The sequence below is a fragment of the Loxodonta africana genome, chromosome 3, assembly GCF_030014295.1.
Source record: "Loxodonta africana isolate mLoxAfr1 chromosome 3, mLoxAfr1.hap2, whole genome shotgun sequence".
NCBI lineage: Eukaryota > Metazoa > Chordata > Mammalia > Proboscidea > Elephantidae > Loxodonta > Loxodonta africana.
The window spans coordinates 165,940,494-165,965,024 of NC_087344.1; the positions used below are offsets into that span (position 1 = coordinate 165,940,494).

General features: G+C 50.5%; 1 protein-coding gene across 4 annotated transcripts; it reads left to right on the plus strand.

Moving 5' to 3' along the window:
* The first annotated feature begins 273 nt into the window (after window positions 1-273).
* KCNA2 (potassium voltage-gated channel subfamily A member 2) lies at window positions 274-23,552 on the plus strand. 4 transcript variants are annotated; one of them, XM_023547452.2, is made up of 3 exons: window positions 274-628; window positions 19,929-20,187; window positions 20,625-23,552. In XM_023547452.2, exon 3 carries the CDS (start codon window positions 20,788-20,790, stop codon window positions 22,285-22,287), a length of 1,500 nt encoding a protein of 499 aa, XP_023403220.1. In that variant the 5' UTR covers window positions 274-628; window positions 19,929-20,187; window positions 20,625-20,787; the 3' UTR covers window positions 22,288-23,552. The 4 variants fall into 4 exon arrangements, with proteins under 4 accessions (XP_023403220.1, XP_064138495.1, XP_023403219.1 ...); XM_064282425.1 differs by lacking the exon at window positions 274-628 and adding an exon at window positions 17,585-17,706; XM_023547451.2 differs by lacking the exon at window positions 274-628 and adding an exon at window positions 18,222-18,336.
* Window positions 23,553-24,531: the final 979 nt, after the last annotated feature.

Genomic DNA, 24,531 nt, shown 5'->3' on the forward strand with positions numbered 1-24,531 from the left:
AGAATCTCTAGCCGCATCCCTGGCCTCTACCACTAAATTCAAGTAGCACCTCCCACTCCCACCTCCTGAACTGCGATAACCAAAAATGTCTCCAGGCATTGCCAAATGTCCCTTAAAGTGAAAAATTGTCATTGCCTCCCTATATTGAGAAACACTGATTTGGTGGAAAAACACTTGGGCTTGGTATTTGAAGATCTGGGTTTGAGTTCTGTGTGACTTACACTCTCTGAGCCTCCTTCCCTCACCTGAACATGAAGTGCTACTAGCCACCTTACAGGATTGTCGTGGGGAGTAAATGAGATCATTTGTGAAAATTGTGTTGCAAACTTTTTACACAAAGGGAAGTGATGGTGATAGAGGATTGAAAAGCGTGGTACTGTGAAGGACCAGGGATGTTGAACCCAGTGAGAAACGGCCCGGGGGAAGAGGCCCAGTGGGCAGGTCTGGGCAGGAGTGAGCTGTGAGGCTGGTGAGAGTCTGGAGAGTATATCGAGTCCTGGGGAGGATGATGAGACCAGGCCATCACCTGAGAATGTTCTGGACCAGAGAGCTGAGCAGCAGATGGGCTACCGGCCTGGGGCAGGGCTGCGGAGCAGGAGTGGAAAGAGGAACATAAGGAGATGCAAGGGTGAGTCCCAAGAATGCAGGCTGGGATGGGGGGAGGTGGTGTGCAGGCTGGGAGCAATTCTTTTTGTCCATGGCCATGACCTATGAGTGGGAGGTGAAATTCATGTGATGAGTTGTGAACCCAGTTAAAAACAAGCCAACCACAAAATAGGACAGAACAGTAAATGTCAGAATGTGTTGCGTATAGTTGCGTGAAAGTTTTGTTCCAATTATATCTGTGTGTGTTTGTACTGGATCACGATGTTAAATGTTTTTCTTCCTGTGGGTTGTGATTTTTAAAAGTCTGTAACCCATTGGTCTAAAGCCAATGATAATAATATGTAATGTTTATTGAATACTTGCTGTGGGCATGCCTTGTACTTAGCACTTTGAATACCTAATCACTTCACACAAATCATTCGAGGTCAGTTCTCATTTCCATTGTACAGAGGAGGAAACTGAGGCACATAGAGGTAAATAACCTGGAGCCAAGCCTGTCTGATCAGAGCCCTGTTCTTGACCATCTGCTCTATTGGTCCCCAGGAGGAGGGGAGGGGAGGAGCCTACTGGGTGCAGTCACAGCCCTGCCCAGCCCTGTCTACTGACCCTCTCCTGAGTGAGGGCTCCAGTTCTTACCCGCACAGGCACAGCTCCTGAGAGGGTGAAGCAAGGAAGTCAGGCGAGATGATGGGCGGCCATGCCAGGGAGACAGCTTGCATACCATCGGGAAGAGGTTTCCATACCCAGAACAAGCTACAACATATCTGAGGATGCTGGAGTTGGGGATGGGGGATGGGGATTCGAACAGTGAGCAGCCAGCCCCTGGGACCTGTGAGAGCCAGTGTGACAAATGAAGGCCAGAGTCCTTGACCTCTAAGGCATGGTCCAGCACTGAGGGCCTGCGGAGTTGACCTGCCCACACAGGGTCATGGAGAGGGATAGGGGGAGGGCACGAGGGAGGGTCTGGAAGGAGGGGTTGGTGTGTATGAGGATGGGGGTGAGTCTGGATGCTAGAGATGCCAAGCTTGGTTTAGGGGCTGAGAAATCTGACAAGACCCTGTGGAACCAGTCACTTTCTTCATTTTCCTTCTCTCCCCCCTTCCCCACTTCTTCTTTCTCTCTCTCATTAAAACAGTCTCTGACCTCGGGACTTGTTGCCATCAAGTCAATTCCAACTCACAGTGATCCTGCAGGACAGAGCAGAACTGCCCCATAGGGTTTCCAAGGAGTGGCTGGTGGATTTGAAGTGCTGACCTTTTGGTTAGCAGCTGAGCTCTTAACCACTGTGCCACCACGGCTCCCAAAACTGCCATTCACAGCCATCTTTGCTGTAGGACATGTGCACATAGAGCGGTGGCCTCCTAACCCATTGCCGTCCAGTCGATTCGGACTCCTAGTGGCCCCATGTGACACAGCAGAACTGCTCCATAGGGTTTTCTTGGTAGCACAGTGGTTAAGCACTGGGCTGCTAACAGGTCGGCGGTTCAAACCACTAGCAGCGAACGATGTGGCAGTCTTGTTTCTTGCAAAGATTACAGCCTTGGAGACCCTATGGACACAGTTATACTCTGTTCTGTAAGGGCATTAGAGTCTGAATTGACTGGAGGGCAATGTGTTTGGTAATCTTTACAGAAGCAGTCACCAGGGCTTTCTTTGTTCCACAGCACCGCTGGTGAATCTGAACCACCAGCCTTTAGGGTAGTAGTACAGCGTAAACTGCATCACCAAGGGACCTTAGGTGTCTCCTAGGAAGAGAAGATGAGGCCCAAGTCAGGCCTGGAGAGCCTGGGAACGCTGCTCAGGGGAGGGCTTGGGGGGATTTGTCAAGCAGCAGGCAAATAACCTTAACCTCACCGAGGTGCAGTTTTCATATTTGTAAAGATGGTGGGGGGTGTTGCCAGAGATGTGACCTCAGGCGACTGGAGGTGCTGCGTTTGGGATATTACAAGAGTAGGGTAAAACGTTTTAAACCCTCCAAATCGCACCTGCCTTTTATTAAAAGCCCTGGGTACCTGGCTTAGTGGAAACGCAGGGAGGCAGGCACTGGTTCAGAAATTGGGGACTGTGGATATCCATCTCCCATCTTTCCGGTGCTGCGTGGGTGTAGGATGGCTTCACCCCGCCTCAGGTTGCTGCAGCCGCAGTCTGAGCCGCAGTCAGCAGATGCCGCTGCATGTAGCCCCCTCTAGTGGCCAGAGGCAGCGCGTGCATCCGGCCCGTTCTGCAGAGCTGATACCCACCTTCTTGGGCAAGTCTGGCCTCCTTTACAGAGAACTAGTGGGATCCCTGGGGATGGGAGCAGATTTCAAAGCCCAAACAGGGAGCACAGGCCAGGCTATTATTAAATGCTGGTTATTGTTAGAATTGGAATAATTCCAGCTTGCCAGACAGAGTTAAAACATAGCATTCATTCATTCATTCTTCCAGCATTATGTGCCAGGTATCTCCTAGGTGTCCTTGGGCGGTGCAAACAGTTAACACGCTTGGCTGCTAATCGAAAGGCTGGTGATTTGAGTCCACCCAGAAGCACCTCGGAAGAAAGGCCTGGAGATCTACTTCCAAAAAATCAGCCCTTGAAAACCCTACAGATCCCAGAGACCAACTTTCAGTCTTACCAACAGCCTTGCTCTTGTTAAATGTTGTTAGTTGCCATCGAGTCAATTCTAACTCATGGTGCTCCTACATGTGCAGAGCAGAACTGCCCCACAGGGCTTTCAGGGCTGTGACCTTTCAGAAACGGATAGCCATGCCTGTCTTCCAAGGCTCCTCTGGGCAGATTCGAACCTCCAACATTTCAGCCAGTAGTTGAGCGCTTAACTGTTTGCACCACCCAGGGGAGCCGAAGATTAGAGCAGTTCTACTCTCACAGTGGATCTCTGAGTAAGTCCCTCCTTACTCGGTCCCGCTGTCTCTGTCTGTGCTGGTACCAGCCTCTAGGATGCCTCTTTGGTGTTGGAAGCCTTTGTCACAGCTCCCATTTACCACCTCAGCTACCACTCAGTACCCAATAAATCAGCCAACCAAAAAAGAAAAAAAAAAATCCTATGGTATTCTACTCTGACACCCATGGGGTCACTATGAGTCAGAATCCACTAGACAGCAACTGGTTTGGTTTTATCTCCTAGGAAGTAATGTGTAACCATATACTAAATAAAGGGAAGGAGTGAGTCATGAGACTGGGGGAAGGGTGGGAACAGCCAATGCTCAGGCTCTACCACAGAATGGGCTTGCTGTGTTTGAGGACCATCAAGGAGGCAACTTGGCCCAGGCCGAGTGACCATGGGCTGAGGGGTGGGAAATGAGGTCAGAAAGGTACCCAGGTGGCAAATGGTGTGAGGGACAAGGAAAGGCTTTGAGTTCTGATTTATGTTTATAAAATCTCACTGTACTTTCTTTGAGAGGCACGGGGAGGGTGAAGGAGGCCCATTCAGGTGTGAGATGAGAGTGTATGGGACAGGATTGCTTAGGTGGGGGAGATAAAACATGATCAGATTCAGGACATATTTCGAAGAGTCAATAGGATTTGCTGATGGATTAGTCAAAGGCTATCTCCAGGGGTTGGGCTGGAGCAATTAGATGGAGGGTGGTGCTCTTTAACGAGACTCGGGATGATCAGGCTTGGGGTGCGGAGACAAAATAAGGATCGGATTTTGGATGTGCCAAATTTGAGCTGCCTATTAGAAGTCCAGGAGTCCCTGCATGGTACAAATGGTTAAGGCAGTTGGCTGCTAACCAAAAGGTTGGAGGCTCGAGTACACCCAGAGGTGCCTCAGAAGACAGTCCTAGCAGTCTCCTTCTGAAAAAGCAGCCACTGAAAATCCTGTGGAACACAGTTCTACTCTGACACAAATGGAGTCGCCGTGAGTTGGAATTGATTCGACAGCAACTAGAAAAATAAAAAATTAGCTGGCCAAGTAGCGACGTTGAGTAGGCCTGAGCAGAGTGTCTATTCCCTACATCCTCTCCTTACGCTTCCCTCGGAATTCTCCTGGGTGTCCTTCTCATCTGAGGGCCAGCCCCCCACTGCCAGCCTGCCTCCCAAAAGGAACCCGTCACCAAGAGCAATGAGTCCAAATATGAAGAACAGAGGGCATCAGTGATTTTCCAGGGTCTCAACTGAGTGGCAGAACCAGAAAGGAGGTAGGGACTCTGGGTTCCTCAGACTCTCCAGAGAGGAAGTAGAAGAGGAGGAAGATCTTTTGTCAGAAGCTGACAAGTCACTCTCCACGTGGTGGCTGGGCCTGTTCTACATGCAGCCACAGGCTGTGTGAGAGTGTGGCATCCTGGGTGCCCTGTCAGCAGTGAGCAGGACCCCACTCGCGGCCACTACGCCTTCAACCCCCCACTCCTGCCTCTGCCCCCACGCCACCCACAGAGTGAGCCTTATCCCCTGTGCCCTGCAGTAACAAAGTACCACAAACTGGCTGATTTATAAGAACAGAAATTTATTGTCTCACAGTTCTGGAGGTGAGAAGTCCAAAATCAGAGTGTCAGCCATGCTGATTCCTGCTGAGGGCTCTGAGGGCCAATTTGTTCCGTGCCTCCCTCCTAGCTTCTGGTGACAGCTGGAGATCCCTGGTATTCCTTTCCACTCCAATCTCTGCCCCCATTGTCACATGGCTGTCTCCCTCTGTTTCTATCTGAGTCTCTTCTCTTTTATAAGGACACCTGTCAGACTGGATTAGGACTCACCCTGCTCCAGGATGACCTTGTGTTAAGTGGTAACATCTTCAAAGACTCTGTTTCGACACAAGATCACGTCCACAGATACAGAGGGTTAGGCCTCAACGTATCTTTTTAGAGGCCAATTCAATCCACAGCAGCGCCCATCACCGGCTATTGTCCCCTTCCAGTCAGTGAGCTCCTTGAGGGCCACTGCGTCTCCCTGCAGCACAGGATCTGGCATCGACTCCCTCTCCCTTCCCTCGCCCGCTGGCTCTGCCAGCTCAGGTGTCATTCCACCTCTTAAACCCTGCTGAAGGCATTTGCTGCCCCTCCCCGGGCCCCAGATCTGGATACTGGGTCCCACTTCTAGGCCACAGTCTACTCTGCCAAACAGACACATGGGAAGGACAAGGCCACATCAGATAAAACTCCAATGAAGCTTTGCCATATTTTAAAAAATTATTAAATAAATTTTTATTCTGCCCTGAAGTAGAAGCCCTGACCCTGCCGTAGTGCAAGGTTTGACCCTGAGTGGGAACCCAGTGGTATCTGGCCCAGCAGCGTCCAGTGCTTCTGTGGCAGGAAGGAGGGAAGAAGGGGCACAGGGCTCAGGCGGTGTGGGAAAGTCCTGCCAGTGGAGGAGATGAGCGTGTCTGTGAGGCCCTGGCCCAGATGTCCCAGGGCCCTACTCCCTGACCACGGCTCCACTCTCTCCTCCCCACGGTCTCCCTCCCCTCCCCTCCAGTAATGGTGCTCTAAAGACTGCAGTCCTGCTCCCTCCCCTCTTCTCTCTCCATCTACACCCTCGACCTAAAGATCCCATGCTCCGCCCTGGCTTCAAATATCGCCTCCAGGATGCTGACCCTCGACTCTCCGTCCCCAAGCCTGGTCTTTTCCTGAGTGTCAGGTCAGCATCACCGTCTGCCTGTTTGATACTGGACACGCCCATCATACTAGCTCCACCACCAGGGTGTCTGCGGAAACTGCCCACCACGTGATGTCCACTCCCCAACGCACACGTGAGCACGCGCAAGCAGGTGCACATGCATACTGTGCACACACACACACACACGCACACACACACCACCTTTCTGATCCCCTTGCTTGGCCCTTGCACCACCACGCTGATCACTGACTCCTCACTGATCACCAGGTATTGGCCCCGATTAATGTCTCTCCGGTTGATGCTTATCTCTTTACTGCCATCATCGCTGCCTTCATCCCTTCCTTCCTTATGTAACAAAAGGCTTGACTTCCCAAGGGTTCTTTCTGGCTTCCTGCTTTTGGTCTCAGATCCATCCACCGCCAAAACCAAAAATAACAAACCAGTTGGCCTCAAGTCGATTCCAGCTCCTGGCAACCCACGTGTGGCAGAATAGAACTGGGCTCCATATGGTTTCCAAGGCTGTGACCTTTCAGAAGTAGCCCGCCAGGCCTTTCTTCTGAGGTACCTCTGAGTGGGTTTAAACGACTAATCTTTCAGTTAGTAGCCAGGTGCTTAACTGTTTGTGCTACCCAGGAGCCCATCCATTACGCCACATCCTAAATTATCTTTCTAAAACATGGGTTTAATCCTATCACTCTGCTGCTCAAAACCCTCCATAGCTCCCTGTTGCCTGCAGGACAAAATAAACCTAAACTCCTTGACATGGTGTTCAAGGGCTTTTCCGATCTGCCCCCAAATGATCCTCCTGTCTCAGTCTCACCACGCCCCTCCAGGCAGCCTCACTCCAGTCTCACTGCTTGGCTCCCTCTTCCTGGGGCAGGTGAGGCTGGTTCTGTGTTCTATCCCCGTTGTCCCTTTATCCTGGAATTCACTCATACATTTAGGCATTTATTTCACCATAAATACTGAGCACCCATGGTGCTCCAGACCCTGTTCTGGGCACTGGGGATACAGGAGAGAACAAAACCCTCAAAATTCCCACTCTCATGGAACTTGCATTCTAGTGGGGGAATGAGACAATAAACAAATAAGTATGTTGCAAACTGGCAGGTGGGAATAAATGACATGAGGGAAAATAAAGCAGGATGAAGTGCAGAGAGATGCGGGGTGCTGTGTGAGAGGCTGCTTCAGAGAACCTTCCTACGGCGGGTGAATGAATGAGTGAAGTGAGGGGTGAAGGCTGTGGGTTCCTCACATGGACTGCCCTAACCCCAGCCTCCTCACCCCTTTCAGGGTCTTTGCACTGTCTGCTCCTCCTTAAAGGTACCTCTCAAATGCCCCATTCTTTATGAAGGCTTTCCTGGTACCCCGATGTTATGGATTGAATCGTGCCTCCCACCGCCCTCCAAAAAAAAGTATTGAAGCCCTGACCCCTGAACCTGTGGATGTGATCCTGTTCGGAAATAGGGATTTTCTTTTGGTATGTTAACCAGGGCATATCAGAGTAGGGTGGGTCCTAAACCTGATCACTTCTGAGTTATAAAAACAGCAGAATAGACACAGAGACACACTGATGAGGTGGCGGGGGGCGGGGGGGAGGGGGAAAGACAGATGCCAGGGAATGCCAAGGAACTGCTGGGACTACCGACAAGGGAGGACCCACTCATAGAGCTGACACCCTGATTTGAATTTCTAGCCTCCAAAACTGTGAGATAGTAAATTCCTGTTCTTCAAAGCTACCCACATGTGGTGTGTTTTGTTACTGCAGTACTTGGTAACTAAGACACCGAGGCAAATCTAATCCCCCCACCCTTCCTATTCACTTAAGTACTTTATTTCTCAGCTTAGGTCAATTTGTTCTGCCTTGTATTAGAGTCAATTGTTGACAGATTTGTTTCTGCACGGTGTTTGGCTTGATACCTGGTTTAGAGCTGGGCTAGTGCCTTAGACTGTGATTCAGCCCCAGCCTCTAGCACCTGGTTACTGGCTATGAGGCCACAGGCAAATTACTCAACCTCCCTGAGCTTCTGTTTCTGTATTTGTCAAATGGGGATGCAAATATCACCCACCCTTGTTGACTATTATCTTACCACACAAACCTCTTGTTCCCAGATTCCACTGTGTTTTTCTTAGGGACCATGCCTCTTTCTTTATGATCTAGTGCTGGGGTCCCTTCTTCCTGGGGGGAAGAACTTCTGCTCTTTTCCTAAAGGCTCATGGACCATGGAGGGTGCCGCTGGAGGAGAAGGGCAGTGATGTTCAGGCCACTGTAAAGTCACTCTACCATACGACTCTCCAGCCCCATCCCTGATGCACGTGTAACCACACTGTGCTGTCCTGGCCATGCCCAGGTGAGCCCAGGGGAGGGCCGGTGCCAGTTGCATCCTCAGTCAACTCCTCACTGCCCCAGAAGGGGAGGCTTGGGAAGGGGCTATAGACATCCCTGTCTTTTCAGGTCTACACCTGGGAAGACTTGGGAATCTGTAGGTGAGGGAAGCCCTGGTTTAACCCAACAGATCCTTATGCCCAGAGTTCGGGAAAGAAGGGGAGTCCTCTGGGGCATGCAGGACCCTTAAAGCACAGCTCTGTCTAGATCCGGAAACCCACGGGAGCCCTGAACTACATCTCCAAGGCAGGAAGAAACTCAGAGGATTCTTTTTATGAGTTAGCTGAAGTCCCTGGGTGGTGCAAACAATTACATGCCCGGCTGCTAACTGAAAGGTTGGCGATTGAGCCCACCCAGAAGCACCTCAAAGAAAGGTCTGGCAATCTACTTCCAAAAAGTTACCCATTGAAAACCCTAAGGAGCACAATCCTACTCTGATGCCATGGACCTGCCATGAGTCTGAATTGAAAATAATTTTTTTTTTTTAAATTTTCTCAGGCACTTTCCTGCACCTCTCCAAAATGGCCACTAGGTGGTATTGTTGGATGATTCTGGAATTTTAGAAGGTGGTCCCTGGGGAAAATTAGCTTTGGCGTCCTCAAGACCCTGACCTGGGGTGTGAAGGAATAGGGAGGAGTCATAGCATTCTCCACCTGGTGCCTTCCCACTCCTTGTCCCTCCTTCTAGCTGTCCCTCACACCCCCAGACCCTCTGCCCCTTCTAGATTTCTTCCATTCACTTTTTCAGAGCTCTCTTGGCTCTGCAACTCCAGAAAAGCTTCCAAATCACCTTTCAATCTTCTACCTCTCCCTTCACCGTCTTTAAAGACGAGTCGGAGAGGCTGAGTCACCCAGAACCCCAAGCTGAGTTCTCCAGACAAGGCCTTGCTGCCTCTGCAGCCAGTGGCTCATTCCGTTCGACAAACACGTGTTTGTTATCTAATATTTTTCTACCTAATCTTTCATCATCTAATTCTACTTCCTTAGCATTCTGAGGAAGGCCATACCTAAATGGTTTATGGTATTCAAGCTCCTGTCCTTAAAGGTCTCCTTTGGGTCCCTTAGTCCATCAAATATCCCTCCCATATTAAAAAAAAAAAAAAAAACCCACTGCCAACGAGTTGACTCCAACTCATAGCGACCCTGTACGACTGAGTAGAACTGCCCCACAGTGTCTCCAAGGCTGTAGATCTTTACAGAAGCAGACTGCCACGTCTTTCTCCAGAAGAGTGGCTGCTGGGTTTGAACCACTGACGTTTCGGTTAGCAGCCAAGTACTTAACCACTGCAATAAACTTTATCTTTGCCCCTGGCCATCCAAGCTACAAAAGGGAGAGGCCTTTCAAAACAGGGCAGAGACTCCTTTTCCCTCACCTGTAGTCAGTAGTTTTCCCTCGTGTCTAACTGAACCCTCTCACTGCAGTTTAAGCCTGTTCTCTTGCCGTGAGGCCTCAGAATTGCAAACTCCATGTGTTCCCCTTGGAATGACCCTTCCTGGGCTCAGAGAACATCATTAAAATGCACTCAGCATCAGGCTTGCACTGTTTTGAATTTTTGGCTGAACTTGTTTTCAAAGTGCTTTGGCTTCTCCAGAATTCCTTCCTCCCCTTCTAAATAAATAGGCAGTGAGATGTGGTGAGGGAACTGCTGACTCGGGGATCACAGAGACCTGGGCTCGAATCCCAGCTCTGCCACTGACTAGAGTCAGATGACCTTGAGCAGGTCACACAACCTCTCCGAGCTTCGATGTCCTCTCAGTAAAATGGTTATAATTAGAGTACATATGACACTAAAAACCAGTTGCCATCGAGTTGATTCTGACTCATGGTGACCCCATGTGTGTCAGAGAACCATGCTCTACAGGGTTTTCATGGCTGTGACCTTTTGGAAAAGGATTGCCAGGCCTTTCTTCCAAGGCACCTCTGGGTAGATTTAAATGGCCAACTCTTCAATTAGCAGCCCAGTGCTTACCCTTTCACACCACCCTGGGACTCCACTTTTAAACTAGTGGAGATTAAATAAGATATGCCCATTAAGTGTGTAGCACATCTCCTCCCTAACCTGAAGATGTCTGCTTGTGGCTCCCGCTCCTTAGCCACGGAAAGTTGTAGAACTAGCCATGGAACAAGAAGGGGTCATGTATATTATCCATCTTTCCCATTTTACAGGTGAGGAAACTGAGGCCCAAAGAGGGGCAGTGACTTACCAAGGTCACACACCCCAAGGTCATCTGGGTTAGATGAGAAGCTTAGGGGGCAGTGAGTTTATATTAATGGTGGTGGAATAATTTGGAAAAGGGGAACTAGAAAGGTTACACAACTTGAAGAATGTAAACAATGTCACTGAAGTGTACATGTAGAATTTGTTGAAATGGTGTATTCTTCGCTGTGCATATTTTCACCAAAACAATTAAAATAAATAATAATAAAAAAATAGTTTTGTCCAAAGTTGGGATGGCTGTGGTGGGAGGCAATAAGTGCTGGTCACTGGAGGCCTGTGAGCTCCAGCGGGAGGACGCTTTGGAGTCCTCGGAGAGATTAAAGCTCAGAATGACAAGATCAAGTCCAGCCCATGGAATGCCCGAATGCTTGAGCTATGAGCACAGCAGAATGCTTAATAGCCAGAATTCTGGAGCCTCAGTACCTCAGGTCAGACCCTGGGTCTTGACTGGACTAGCTGTGTGACCTTGAGTAAGCTCTTAACCTCTCTGTGAACGCAGAGAGGAATCCGCCCACTTTGGGGAGCTATCCTCCTCCTCTGGGCATTTGCATCGAGGGGGCTGCTGGACCCAAAGCTGGAAGATGTGGAACCACCCAGAAGCACGCATTCCTTCTGTCCTTCCCAAAGGTCAAACGCTGAGATAGACACCCCATGTGCATTATCTTGTCTAATCCTCAGAGCAAGCCTTAGGTGTTATTCCTTCCATTTTACAGACTCAGAGAGGAAAAATACTCTACCAGAGGTCACATGAGTGATAAGCAGCAGAGCCAGGACCCAAACCCAGGTCTGTCTGACTTCAGGCCTTAACCTAATCTGTCTGTTTTCAGCCATTCGGAGCCTTCCAGGCAGTTCAGTGTCACACCAGTATAGACTCCTAGAACCAGGAGGCTGAGGGAGGGTGAAGCATCAGATCGTGAAGGACTTTGCTTGCCTTTTAGCAAAAGTAGGTTGTATCATGGCAATACGGAGCCATTGAAGAGTTGAAGCAGGTAAGTGACATGATCTGATCTGCTCTTTAGAAGGATCACTGTAGCAACTGTGGAGAGAAGAGAGCAGATGGGAGCCCATCTGGAAGGGTTGCAGCGGCCCAGACAATGCCTGATGGTGGGTTGACCCAGGCTAGCAGGTGAAGGAGAGGGGATCAGGGAGAAGTGAACAGGTGCTAAAACCAGGTGATTGGCTGGATGTAGGGATGTCCAAGGCGGAGGAGAAAGGGCTGATAAGGGCTCCCAGGTTTCTGGTTTGGGGAACTGGGTGAATGGTGGTGTCTCTTACAACAGGTAGAATGAGAGGGAGAAGCAGGCCTGAGAAGTAGAACAGATGAGCCTGCAGCTCAGGAGAGAGGCCTGGGCGGAAGACAGGGTCCAAGGAGCCACGGGCGGCAGGGCCTGGGATGCTGGCTTAGCTGCCTGGGGCACAGGCCCAATGGGCTAGGAAGAGCCACCTTTGCTCTGGATGTTGTCCTGACCCAGGCCAGCTGCCTCACTGAATTGAGCTGGTCACCGTTGTGAGCAATTGGGACTCCATACAGATGGGATCCCTCTGAGGAGCCAACTGTGAACACATATTGTCTCTCTTACTGACTGGAGCATTTAGAGCTGCCTTTCCCAGTGCCCAGGCCACCTGCAGCAACCTGAGTGAGCCACCATGTGTCAGACAGAGTCCTGAGTCAGGAAAGCCGAGAGATACACGGATTAAGGTGGGACACTGTCAGCTTGCTCTAGAATCACCCTCCATAGGGCAGCTGAATTCACAGGTAGTCCCGGGGGTGTGGCCCAGGGAACAAAAGGCATCTCCTCTGTAACAGCTCATTACAAACCACCCACACTTGCATTTCTAATGTAGAGAACAATGGTGGCAATGATGACCAAGATGACAGTGTTGATTTAAAAATAAATAAATAAATAAAGCCAGTTCCCATCAAGTCAGAATGTGACCCCTATATTAGATTTGAACGAACAACCTTTTGGATAGTAGCCCAGCCCCTAACCATCTATGCCACCCACAGATTCCTGATGATGTTGACATTGTCAAGTCGATTTTCAATTCATAGTGACCCCATGTGACAGAGTAGAACTGCCCCCATAGGGTTTTCTTGGTTGAAATCTCCAGGTCTTTTTTCTGCAGAGCCACTGGGTAGATTCAAACTGCCAACCTTTCACTTAGCAGCCAAGTGCTTAACCATTGCACCACCAGGGCTCTTTGATGATGTTGATAAAAAAAAAATTTTTTTTTTTGATAGCTAACATTTATTTAGTATTTTTTTAGTAGGTTAGGCACTGTGCTAAGAGTTTTATATTCCAACCACACAATCAAAATTTACAGTTGAGAAAACTGAGTCACAGAGCTAAACAGTGGCAGGGCTGGGATTGGCCCTAGATATCCTGGTGCCAGCAGCTGTACTTCGACCACTATGCTATTCTGCCTTTGGTTGCTAATAGAAGTGGCCTCTGCTTAACCCAGAGTAGCTGCTGCATAATGTGAGGGAGGGCCCCCCAGCACTATCAATAGATGGCCCTGGATAGAAGGGGAGAAAAATGTACAACAAAAATTCGAATTCCTGAAAAAAGGCCAGACTTATTAGACTGGTAGAGACTAGATGAACCCCCAAGACTATTGCCCCGAGATACTCTTTAAACTTGGAACTCAAACCACTCCCAGAAGTCGTCTTTCAGCCAAATAACAGATTGGCCCTTTTTCACCCGTGAGTAATACGCTCTTCAAAATAATCGTCTAGATGAAATCAAATGGTTAACATTTACTCTAGATCAAAGATGAGACGGCAAGAGAGGGCAGGGAAGCTAGACTAACAGAAACAGAACAAACAAAATGGAAATAATGAGGATACTGATAAATATTACAAAGAATGTAACCAATGTCACTGAACAATATGCACAGAAATTGTTAAATGAGAACTTAATTCCCTGTGTAAACTTTCACCAAAAACACTATAAATGAGCAGCCATCTAAGATACACCATTGGTCCCATCCTATCCAAAGCAAAGGAGAATTAAAAAAAAAACAAAGACACAAAGAAAATATTAGCCCAAAGGACTAACAGATCACATGAACCACAGCCTCCACCAGTCTGAGCCAGGAGAACTGGATGGTACCCGGCTACCACCACTGACTGCTCTGACAGAGATCACAATAGAGGGTCTTGGACAGAGTGGGAGAAAAATGTAGAACAAAATTCAAATTCACAAAAAAAGACCATACTTGCTGGTCTGACAGACTGGAGGAACCCCGGAAACTATGGCCCCCAGGGCACCCTGCTAACTCAGAACTGAAGCCACTCCCAAAGTTCACCTTTCAGTCAAAGATTAGACAGTCCTAAAAAACAAGCAACACACTTGAGGAATGTCCTTCGTAGTTTAGTCAAGTGTACAGGACCAAATGGGCAATACCCTCCCAAAAGCAAAGACGAAAAGTCAGGAAGGGACAGGAAAACTGAACAAATGGCCATGGAGAGGGGGAGAGCGCTAACCTCAGGTGGAAAGGGGGAGAGCGCTGACACATTGCGGGAATTGTAACCAATGTCAAAAACAATTTGTGTATAAATTTTTGAATGAGAAACTAATTTGCACTATAAGGTCACCTAAAGCACGATAAAATAAAAATTAAAAAAAGATTACAGCCAAGAAAACCCTATGGGGCAGTTCTCCTCTGTCATATAGGGTCACCATGAGTTAGAATCAACTTGATGGCACCCAACGACAATAACTGCTTCACCTCCCAGTTAAGCTAGCTAGCGCCCACCCTTTATAACTAATTTAATCCTTACTACCTTGTGAAGGAGGAGTCCCCGAGTGGCATAAATGATGAACCGCTTGACTACTAATGGAAAGGCTAGCAGTTCGAATCCACCCAGAGGTACCTCAGAAGAAAGACCTGGCAATCTGCTTCTGAAAGATCACAACCTTGAAAACCCTATAGATCAGTTCTACTCTGCACACATGGGGTTGCTGTGATTCTGGGTAGACCCCACAGCAGTGGGATGACCCTGTGAAGAAAGTTCCCCGGTAGTGCGAAGAGTTAACTTGCTGGGCTGCTAACTGAAAGTTTTGAGCTCACCCAGAGGCACCTCGAAAGAAAGGCCTGGCAACGTGCTTCTGAAAAACCAGCCACTGAAAACCTTACGGAGCACAGTTCTACTCTGACACATGTGGGGTCACCCTGAGTCAGAGTCGACTCGACAGCAGTTGGATTTTTGATTCTTTGTGTGTTGTACCCTGTGAAGTAGGTTGTGCTTGTCCCACTTGATAAATTAGGAGACCGAGTATTATGGACTGAACTTTGTCCACCCAAAATATGTGCTGTAAATGCTAACCTCCATGCCTGTGGTTATCTTTCCATTTGGGACTGGATTGTCTCTGTTATGTTAATGAGGCAGGATTAGTGTAGGGTATATCTTGAGTCTATCTTTTCTGAAATATAAAACACATTAAACAAGCAAGCGGAGCAGGCATGGGGTTAGATGTCAAGACTCACAGAGATCTCCAAGGAACCAGGAAGCAGTAACTGAAGAGACAACAGCCTTCCTCCAGAGACGACGGAGAGAAAGCCTTCCCTTAAAGCCAGTGCTTTGAATTCAGATTTGTAGTCTTTTAAGCCGTGAGAAAATAATTTTCTGCTTGTTAAATTCACCCACTTGTGGTATGTCTTTTATAGCACCACTAGATAACTATGACTCTGAGGCTCAGAGAGGTTAAATAACTTGCTCAAATTCACCAGCAAGTGTCAGAGCCGGGAACGAGATTGGACGCGTTCTCTTTTCTTACCCAGCACTGCCAAGCCACGGTACCTACAAAGACACTTTTGAGGACTAGGAGCCAAACTTTATTTTCTGGGAACAACTGTTTTTCTGTTTCTTTCTTTTTATATTTTCCCTTTTTTTGAGTTAAATTAGTGTTTTTTTTGGGGGGGGTGGGGGGATGATACATCCCTGTGAGGCCAAGTCAGGAGATAGGAACAGGGGTCAAAGGAAGAACCCATAGAGGGAAATGAAACTCAAGGGCTGCTCATTCCACCCAAGCAGCCTGGTATGTGGGCTAGGGTGGAGGTCCTAGAGCCACAAAGACCTGATTCATGGCCCAGAGTTGCCACAACCTTGGGTAGGTTACTTCACCTATGTCTGCCTCAGTTTCCTCTCTGATGAAACAGCTCTAATGTAAGAACTACCAAGGAGAGTTGTGAGGACTAAATGTTGTACTGGGTTAGGGGTGCTTAGCACAGTGTCTGCCACATGTCACCAATTAGATGATCATTAATTCTCCCTTGAGAGTTTTTCTCTGTCCACCTTTTTTTTTTTTTTTAAAGAGGGCAAAGAAAATATGGACACAATCAAATGGATGACTGTAGGAATTTTAATTGACCTGAGGACCCAGTGTGGCAAGTAGGAGGTACAAATCCCTGTGGTGTTGGTCAGGGGAAGCTTCCAGAAGGAGTGTGGAGCAAAAGGGCATGGGAATGGCTCAGGTCTCAGAGGAAGTGAGGTGGGTCAAGCTAGGCAGCAAACAGGATGGAATAACAAGGACTGGCAGTTGGCACAAAGAGAAACAGCAGAAAGCTAAGCTGGGGGCCTCAAGTTATGAGGAGAGTTTCATAAGGAAACAGAATGGAGAGGCCACCATGTACTGAGTGTCTGTTGGTGCCAAACATTTGACATGTAACAATGTATTTGATCTTCACAACAACCCTGTGAGGTAGCCTCAACTTTGCAGATGAAGACACTGAGGAGCGAATTAACTGGCCTGGTAACAGGCAGAGATTTCAGTCCCGGTCTGGCTCCAGCTGCAAATGGCCTAAACCAAACCAGCATTGTCTTATGGTCATCCCCAGAGCTTACTGAGTCCACTGCCCTCTCAGACCACCCCCTGTAGCTCTGGGTAGACCCCCAGTCTTGAACTATATTTCGTATACCACCCCTCTGAAATGCCAGAATCCCACAGAGCCGGGACCTCAGGGTTTCAGTGCGGGCTCTCTGAGCAGGGGGGCCCAGCAAGAGCCTTCCCATACCAGAAACCAGAGCACCGTGTCTGCTGCAGAATCTAAGCTGAAGGAACCACTGTGTGGAATGCCCTGTCTGGGTAATTCAGACAGAGACCTGGAGAACAGAGCTGGCAGGGGTTGGAGGCTGTCATGTGGCTCCCAAGAGCACAGTTGGACCCTCTCGGATCCCCCATCTGAGCAGAGAGCTGGCTAAGCTTCCGCACACATTCTTACAAGAGCCACGGTCTCATTCTCCTCCACCCAACCCAAGGTGCCCTGAGCTGCACTCCCAACTTCAGAGCCTTGAGGGCCAGCTGGTCTGCAAGGTCTGTGTGGTTGTTAGTCACTATGGAGTTGATTCTGACCCATAGCTAGCCACCCCATGTGCAGAGCAGAACTGGTCCATGGGGTTTTCAAGGCTGTGACCTTTTGGAAACAGATCGCCAGGACTTTCTTCCGAGGTGCCTCTGGCTGGGTTCGAACTGCCAACCTTTCTGATAGTAGTCGAATGCTTAACCGTTTTCCCCTCCCAAGGCCTGTGAGGAGGCCCATTTTATGAGAACTAGCCCTGACCCTGGTGGCGTAGTGGTTAAGTGCTACCGCTGCTAACCAAAGGGTTGGCACTTCGAATCCACCAGACGCTCCTTGGCAACTGTATGGGGTAGTTCTACTCTGTCCTATAGGGTCGCTATGAGTCGGAATCGACTCAATGACACTGGGGCTTTTTTGGGTTTGTTTTGTTTTGTTTTGTTTTTTTGGTTTAGCCCTGACCTGGGGCAGCTGCAGCCCAGCCTTCCTTGCCCGGGCCCCTGGGGGGAGGGAGCCAAGAGGGCCGGCTCTGCAGTTTTGCTTGCTCCAGCGGCTCCTGCCCCGAGGCGAACGCAGCAGCGAGTTTCTACCACACTGCGGCCCCGCACCTGCTGCATTCCCCGGAGAAGCCAAAGCTTCCGCTGGGTAAGGGGATGGGATTGGAGCCCGAGGAAGGGGCGCGCCAGCGAGAGAGCCGGGAGGGTCTATAGAGCCTGCCTGGCAGCCTCCAAATAGTAGCTGCACATCTCTCGCGAGGCTGGGTCCCTCCTCGGGCCTGGGATAGCTATTGATTGTTTTGTCTTTGCCTACTTCATTATGTTGGCAGAAGCTTTGGAAGCGCTCCTCAACTTCTGCCCCCTCATCTTTCCGAGCCCCCGTCCCCAGGCTCGGCAGCACCCAACTGAGCCCCACCTCCCTCGCGAGTTCTGGTTAGTAACTTGGGCTCTGGCAAATAATGGGGTGCTTTCCTCTTTTTTCCTCGTGGGGCGGGGCCGAGGCCCAGTGGCCCAACTAGGTGGCCGGCTCGGCTGCCGGCGGCGCGCCTCGCGGGCTCTGGCACCCGCCGGCCCCTTTAATTCGAATTCGCGGGCGGGCCAGGTGCGGCGCTGCGTGGCGCGGTGCGGCGCGGTGCGGCTGCGGGCGGCGGCCGGGCACTCAGTACGCGCCGCCCGCGGGACTGCAGAGCCTGCTCCCGGCTGGCCGCGCGTAACCGCCGTTCCGCCGGCGCTTGCCCTAAACCACGAATATGGAGGCTCCGGGTGTCCATCCGCAAGGGTAAATCGGGGTCGGGGCGTTCCGATGCGCGTGCTGCCTCCCCCTGCCCGCTGCGGCGCCCGTCGAGAGGGGCTACCCGGCAGCCGGCGGCGCAGCCTGCAGGGCGGAGGGTTCGAGCCCGGCCAGAGGAGCCCATGCCCACCACGGCTGCCTGGCCCGCGGATCCCACGCCGAGGGGGCTTTGACTCTGCGGAAGACAAGTGCACGAAATGGGCTCGGGGACCCTCTGGGGTGTGCGTGGCGCGGGGAGGAGGGCGCATAGAGGAGCTGGCGGGTGATGGGAAGTGCAGCTGCCAGCATAACCATGTCTGGTAAATAGCGCCGGTTGGTAGGACCAGAATCACTTGGGACGGCCGAGTTGCATTCGCCTCTCTGGCACTGAGTCTGAAGGGTTTTGCGGCAGAGAAAAGCTAGCTTTTCCTCTTCCCGGGGGCCGTAGGCTGCCACGGAACCCCCATGCTTAGGAGGAGAGGAAGCAGAGATCTGGGGCAGCCGGCGCAGGGCAACCCACCCCACACCCCAGAGTTCAGGCTCCAGGGTTTCCGGGTGGAGATGGAGCTTGATCCTGGGGGCAAAAGAGGGGGGCTGCGCTCGGGCCCGCAGCTGGAGTCGACCGGGTAGGAGGGAGTTAAGGGGGCGCAAGCCACCGCTGCCAGTGGAGGGTCCAGTCTGGCGGCGCAGAACGGAGCGGAGAGCGCGCCCGGCGGAATCCCGCCCCGAGCTGCGGGCGATGAAGAGAGGGCCCAGACCCCTCCCCGCCCTGGGGCCAGCCGGATTGGGCCGGCAAGGGGCCAGCCCGGAAGCCGGCTTCCTCCAGGCTCCCCCTCTCGATGCTGCCAACCCGCCTTGCAGCCAAGCAGGCTGAGCGTTTGTTCTGCGCTCCCTGCCGCGGAGATGTGAGGGATTTTGTCTTGAGGAGAAATTGGTGGTCGAGCGCCTGCCCAGCTCAAATGCCACCCCGATCAGAGGGAGGCCTGCTGCCCAGGAATTCTCAGGGGAGCGTAAGTCCAGGGGCCCAGCCATTCAGCTGTGTACAGAGACGACCTTGCTGTGTGTGGGTGTCCCTAGTTGGGCTCTGAAGGAGGTGGGGAGTGGGAATTACTGCTTCTCCCAGGACCCAGCAGAGGTCAGAGCTTATAGTGTGGCTACAGTTAGTCCTCCCCTTGAGAGACACTGTCCTGGAATGGGGCGGGGGCAGGGGAATGTTCATTGTCCAGAGTCCCTTCCTGATGGCAGTTGAGTTGAGGGATCTGGCTCAGCCCCAGAGAGGCCCCTGGAGGAGACAGGCCCAATCACCTCTGCAGGCTTTTTCCCTGGGAGAAGTAGCCTCAGGCTGATGGGAAGCCTGCCCTGAGAAGGCTGGGAGGCTGAGGGATAGTTCTCAGGTGTGGCACCAGAACGGAAGGTGGACATGGGAGCCTGTCACCTCCAGTGAGAGAAGTTGCCAGAGCACTCCTGCATCTTGGCACCAGGTGCCCCAAAGCCTAGGTTCTATCTTGCACTGTTTGTTCCAGGCAACATCAAACCTCCTGAGGACAGCCAGGAGGACTTCCGTTTTTGCTGAGCTTTGCATCTTGCCTTTTTTCTTCCAGAGGCTCCAGACCCAAGCTGGGCTGTGGGAGTTCTGCGTGCCCCTGACCAGACACCCTGCTGCTCCTCCAGCCCAGCCCGGCTCTGGAGCTCACCTCCAGGACCTGGAGCCTGCCCTCCTGCCCAGGATGACTCACCATTATTTCTAGCTCTGGTGAAAAGACGTGATGAGGAGTTGGGCTGCCGGAGTGTGTATCTAGGATTCCCACGGCATCTGCTCCGCTCTGCAAGAAAGACAGCTTCGGAGTCCTGCCTTGCCAGGTAAATCAGTCTGCTGTTAAATAACAGCCATGTGTGGAGTCACTGGGGTGGGGGCAATGAGAGAGACCCAGACCCAAGAACCCGCACTAAGAAAACCTCCCAGGGTGCAGTTATTCGCAAGACATTATTTCAGTGCCTGGGAGAGGCCATCCTTCCAGCCTTCTAGTATGAGGTTATGCTTCATGATGCCTGCATGGCGCAGAGAGGGCCTGGGCCAGCCACTTTCCCCAGGGCAGGGCATTCTAGGCCTTCCTCGAGAGATTGCCACCTGCTCCCCTCTGATCTCCAGCCAGTTTACAAGGTGAAAGTAAATTGTGGTGATGGTAGTGGTAATGTTTCTGAACTCTTGGCTGAGAGATGGTAGGTACAAAGCAGCAAACCAGGTCGGGCTGCCAATGCTGAGTGGTCTCATGTCCTTCACTGCCTCTGTCTTTCAGCCAAGCGAGGCTGTCTGTACGGCTCTCAGAGAGCCCTCAGGGCTCTCCAGCAGAAGCCCAGGCCAATGCTACTGTGTTTCCTGGGGCCGTTAGCAGCACCCTGAGCTCCTTGCCACCAGGCAGCTGGAAGGTGTAGCGTGAGGCGCTTCTCTCAGCCCCAATTATGACAGTGGCCACTGGAGACCCGACGGACGAGGCTGCTGCCCTCCCTGGGCACCCACAGGACACCTATGACCCAGAGGCAGACCACGAGTGCTGTGAGAGGGTGGTGATCAACATCTCAGGGCTGCGGTTTGAGACGCAGCTCAAGACCTTAGCCCAGTTTCCAGAGACCCTCTTAGGGGACCCAAAGAAGCGGATGAGGTACTTTGACCCCCTCCGAAATGAGTACTTTTTTGATCGGAACCGCCCCAGCTTTGATGCCATTTTATACTACTACCAGTCTGGGGGCCGGTTGAGGCGACCTGTGAATGTGCCCTTAGACATATTCTCTGAAGAAATTCGGTTTTATGAGCTGGGAGAAGAAGCAATGGAGATGTTTCGGGAAGATGAAGGCTACATCAAGGAGGAAGAGCGTCCTCTGCCTGAAAATGAGTTTCAGAGACAGGTGTGGCTTCTCTTTGAATATCCAGAGAGCTCAGGGCCTGCCAGGATTATAGCTATTGTATCTGTCATGGTGATCCTGATCTCCATCGTCAGCTTTTGTCTTGAGACCTTACCCATATTCCGAGATGAAAATGAAGACATGCATGGCAGTGGCATGACCTTCCACACCTATTCCAACAGCACCATTGGGTACCAGCAGTCCACTTCCTTCACCGACCCTTTCTTCATTGTAGAGACCCTCTGCATCATCTGGTTCTCCTTTGAGTTCTTGGTGAGGTTCTTTGCCTGTCCTAGCAAAGCTGGCTTCTTCACCAACATCATGAACATCATTGACATTGTGGCCATCATCCCCTACTTCATCACCCTGGGGACGGAGCTGGCTGAGAAGCCAGAGGATGCCCAGCAGGGCCAGCAGGCCATGTCGTTGGCTATCCTCCGGGTCATCCGCTTGGTAAGAGTCTTTAGGATTTTCAAGTTGTCCAGACACTCCAAAGGTCTCCAGATTCTAGGTCAGACCCTCAAAGCCAGCATGAGAGAGTTGGGCCTCCTGATATTCTTCCTCTTCATCGGGGTCATCCTTTTCTCTAGTGCTGTCTATTTCGCAGAGGCCGATGAGCGAGAGTCCCAGTTCCCCAGCATCCCGGATGCCTTCTGGTGGGCAGTCGTCTCCATGACAACTGTAGGCTATGGAGACATGGTTCCAACGACCATTGGGGGAAAGATCGTGGGTTCCCTGTGTGCAATTGCGGGTGTGTTAACCATTGCCTTACCGGTCCCCGTCATAGTGTCCAATTTCAACTACTTCTACCACCGGGAGACAGAGGGAGAGGAGCAGGCCCAGTACCTGCAAGTGACGAGTTGTCCAAAGATCCCATCCTCCCCTGACCTAAAGAAAAGTAGAAGTGCCTCCACCATTAGTAAGTCTGATTACATGGAGATCCAGGAGGGGGTAAACAACAGTAACGAGGACTTTAGAGAGGAAAACTTGAAAACAGCCAACTGCACCTTGGCTAACACAAACTATGTGAATATTACCAAAATGTTAACTGATGTCTGATTGAAACCTGTTAGCATACTTGCAACTCAATGGAACTAATGCAGATATTGCATAATAGCCTGCGTTGTAGTCAGCGTGCTCTGCAGTGTGTATCTGGTTCTGCATGGAAAGCAATAGTCGTGCAAGTGACTTGATTTTTGATTTAGGACACAGAGTATCTATCCCTGGCTTTCATGGAAATCTTTATCACCGACTTAATGGGTTTCCAAAGATTGGAGTCACCTATGGAGTTAGGCTTCAGAAAGCCACATTCAGGCTGCCTCATGTCAAAGACACAACCCAGCATATCAGTGCCACCTTTCTTTCCTAATTAAGTGCACACAGCACCTGGGAGATGCACCCCACCTCCCCCGAGCACCCCATTTTGAGCCCAGCCCCTCTTCACAGAGAATAGCGATTATGGTTTTTCTTTAAAGCTCTAGCAATTGTTCAAAAGGTCATTCCCATTTTTTTGCTTTGAAAAGGACACACAGTCCTGTGTATTAGAATTACTTTTTATGTCACAGGCTGGGATTTGTGAATTGCAGTTGCCAAGTAGATGCTCTGGAGGCTGTGTTTCGTAACGGAAAATGCTGCGTTCAGCTTTTTCCCTGCAGTGTCGATGTGAGGGAAGCCCAGGGGAGGGACAGTTCTTATGACCAAATGTGAGTTGTCAAGCTTCACGTTTTCTCCCTTAGACCTCGTCAGGGAGAAGCTAACAAACCAAGGCACCGCTCGGCTTCAGACTTCACCATTCTTGCCAGGCTTTGGGGTCATGGCAACATGTCTGATTTCTTCATTACACTAGAGTTTGCAGACATCTGCTTTCCTAGTGCTGTGGCCCCAGCCGCACGACACTGCAGTGGAATTTACCAGTGATGCGATAAAGCTGCATGGGTGTTTGTTGCATGAATCCCAATATTTAAAATGCAGGAGATAACCTATTTTCTCAGTAGCCTACACAGTATTCATATTTAGAGTGTTAATAGCCTTGTAATGGCAATGAACTAAGATTTTTCTTCCCCTCATTGGAGGGTGGAAACTCTCAATCAGGGAAAAAATATAGACTGACTATTTGGGATGGGGAACCGAAACATCTGGCCCTCAGGCCTACCCCATCCCTGTTCTTCCAAATGGGAACACAGACCTCTGCAAAGCTAGAAGAGGGAAAACGAGAAAGCAGCATCTAAACACCTCACGTGATTGCACCTTAAGAATTAACCTAGTCGTGAGCATGACTGTACAGCTGACCAGGACATTGGTCCTGAGGACAGGCGGATCTGTGGATCCAGTGTATATAAATATATACCAAGTATCTCTTTCACGTGTTCCTCTACCTAGCTAGCTATAGAAATAATTGCATTTGAACATTGCATAAGCTTATGCAATATTTTTGACACAGGGCAACTTATGCATGTGTTTGACTATGTGCACTAGAGTATATATATACATATATATGTACATATGCGTGTATATATATTTGTACATATATACGCACACACACCACATATATATATATATGTATATTTATTCTCTGGAGTTCAGGTTCAGGAGCAAATCCACGGCTTGGTGGTTGGTTGTCTAAGAGGCCTAATGGATTATTTTGTCTCATTGGTCACCCCACTGGGCCTGGGTTTGCTGCCATTGCCTCAGAGCCTCCAGTCTCCATGGATTCTTAGACGTTAGAATTGTCTTTCTGCCCTCCATGTGCTGCAGCTTCAGTTTCCTGTGGCTGAAGCTTGTCTCACCTAGTGCACAAGGGCCCCCTGGCCCTCACATCTCCAGCCATCCTGGACCAGATCCACCCCAGGCCTCCTGTCTACACTCCACCATGTCAATCATCTCCATTCTCTTTCCCCACACTGTTTGGCTCTCATTGTCATTAGACTCTGCATCAGCCACTTTCGTGAACGGATCCCCTGCTTTGAAACCAAGGACATGAAGGAGCAGGACTCCCTGGGACCAAATTCCACTGGTCTGGACTTTAGGTGGCGCTTCCTCTGTGTGGGAAGATTTAGGTTCCAGAACCAAGGGATGGGGTCTCTGGATGATTCAAAGGCATCATTTTGATTGCCAGACTCAATCTCTCTCCTATTAAACTGGCAACCAGAGCTGCTTCAGAAGAACCCAGGGATGAGTAAGGATTCGTCCCCACCCCTGGAACAGATAGCGAGCGAGTGAGCACCATGCAGCCTGAAGATAGAGGACAGGGGGGCCCTGGAAAGGGGTTGAAATGAAGGGGGCTTTTGCCTCACTCGACTGTCC

Bases quoted from the DNA above. Each gene is read 5' to 3' on its own strand.
- KCNA2 (XM_023547452.2), top strand. From the start codon at position 20,788: ATGACAGTGGCCACTGGAGACCCGACGGACGAGGCTGCTGCCCTCCCT.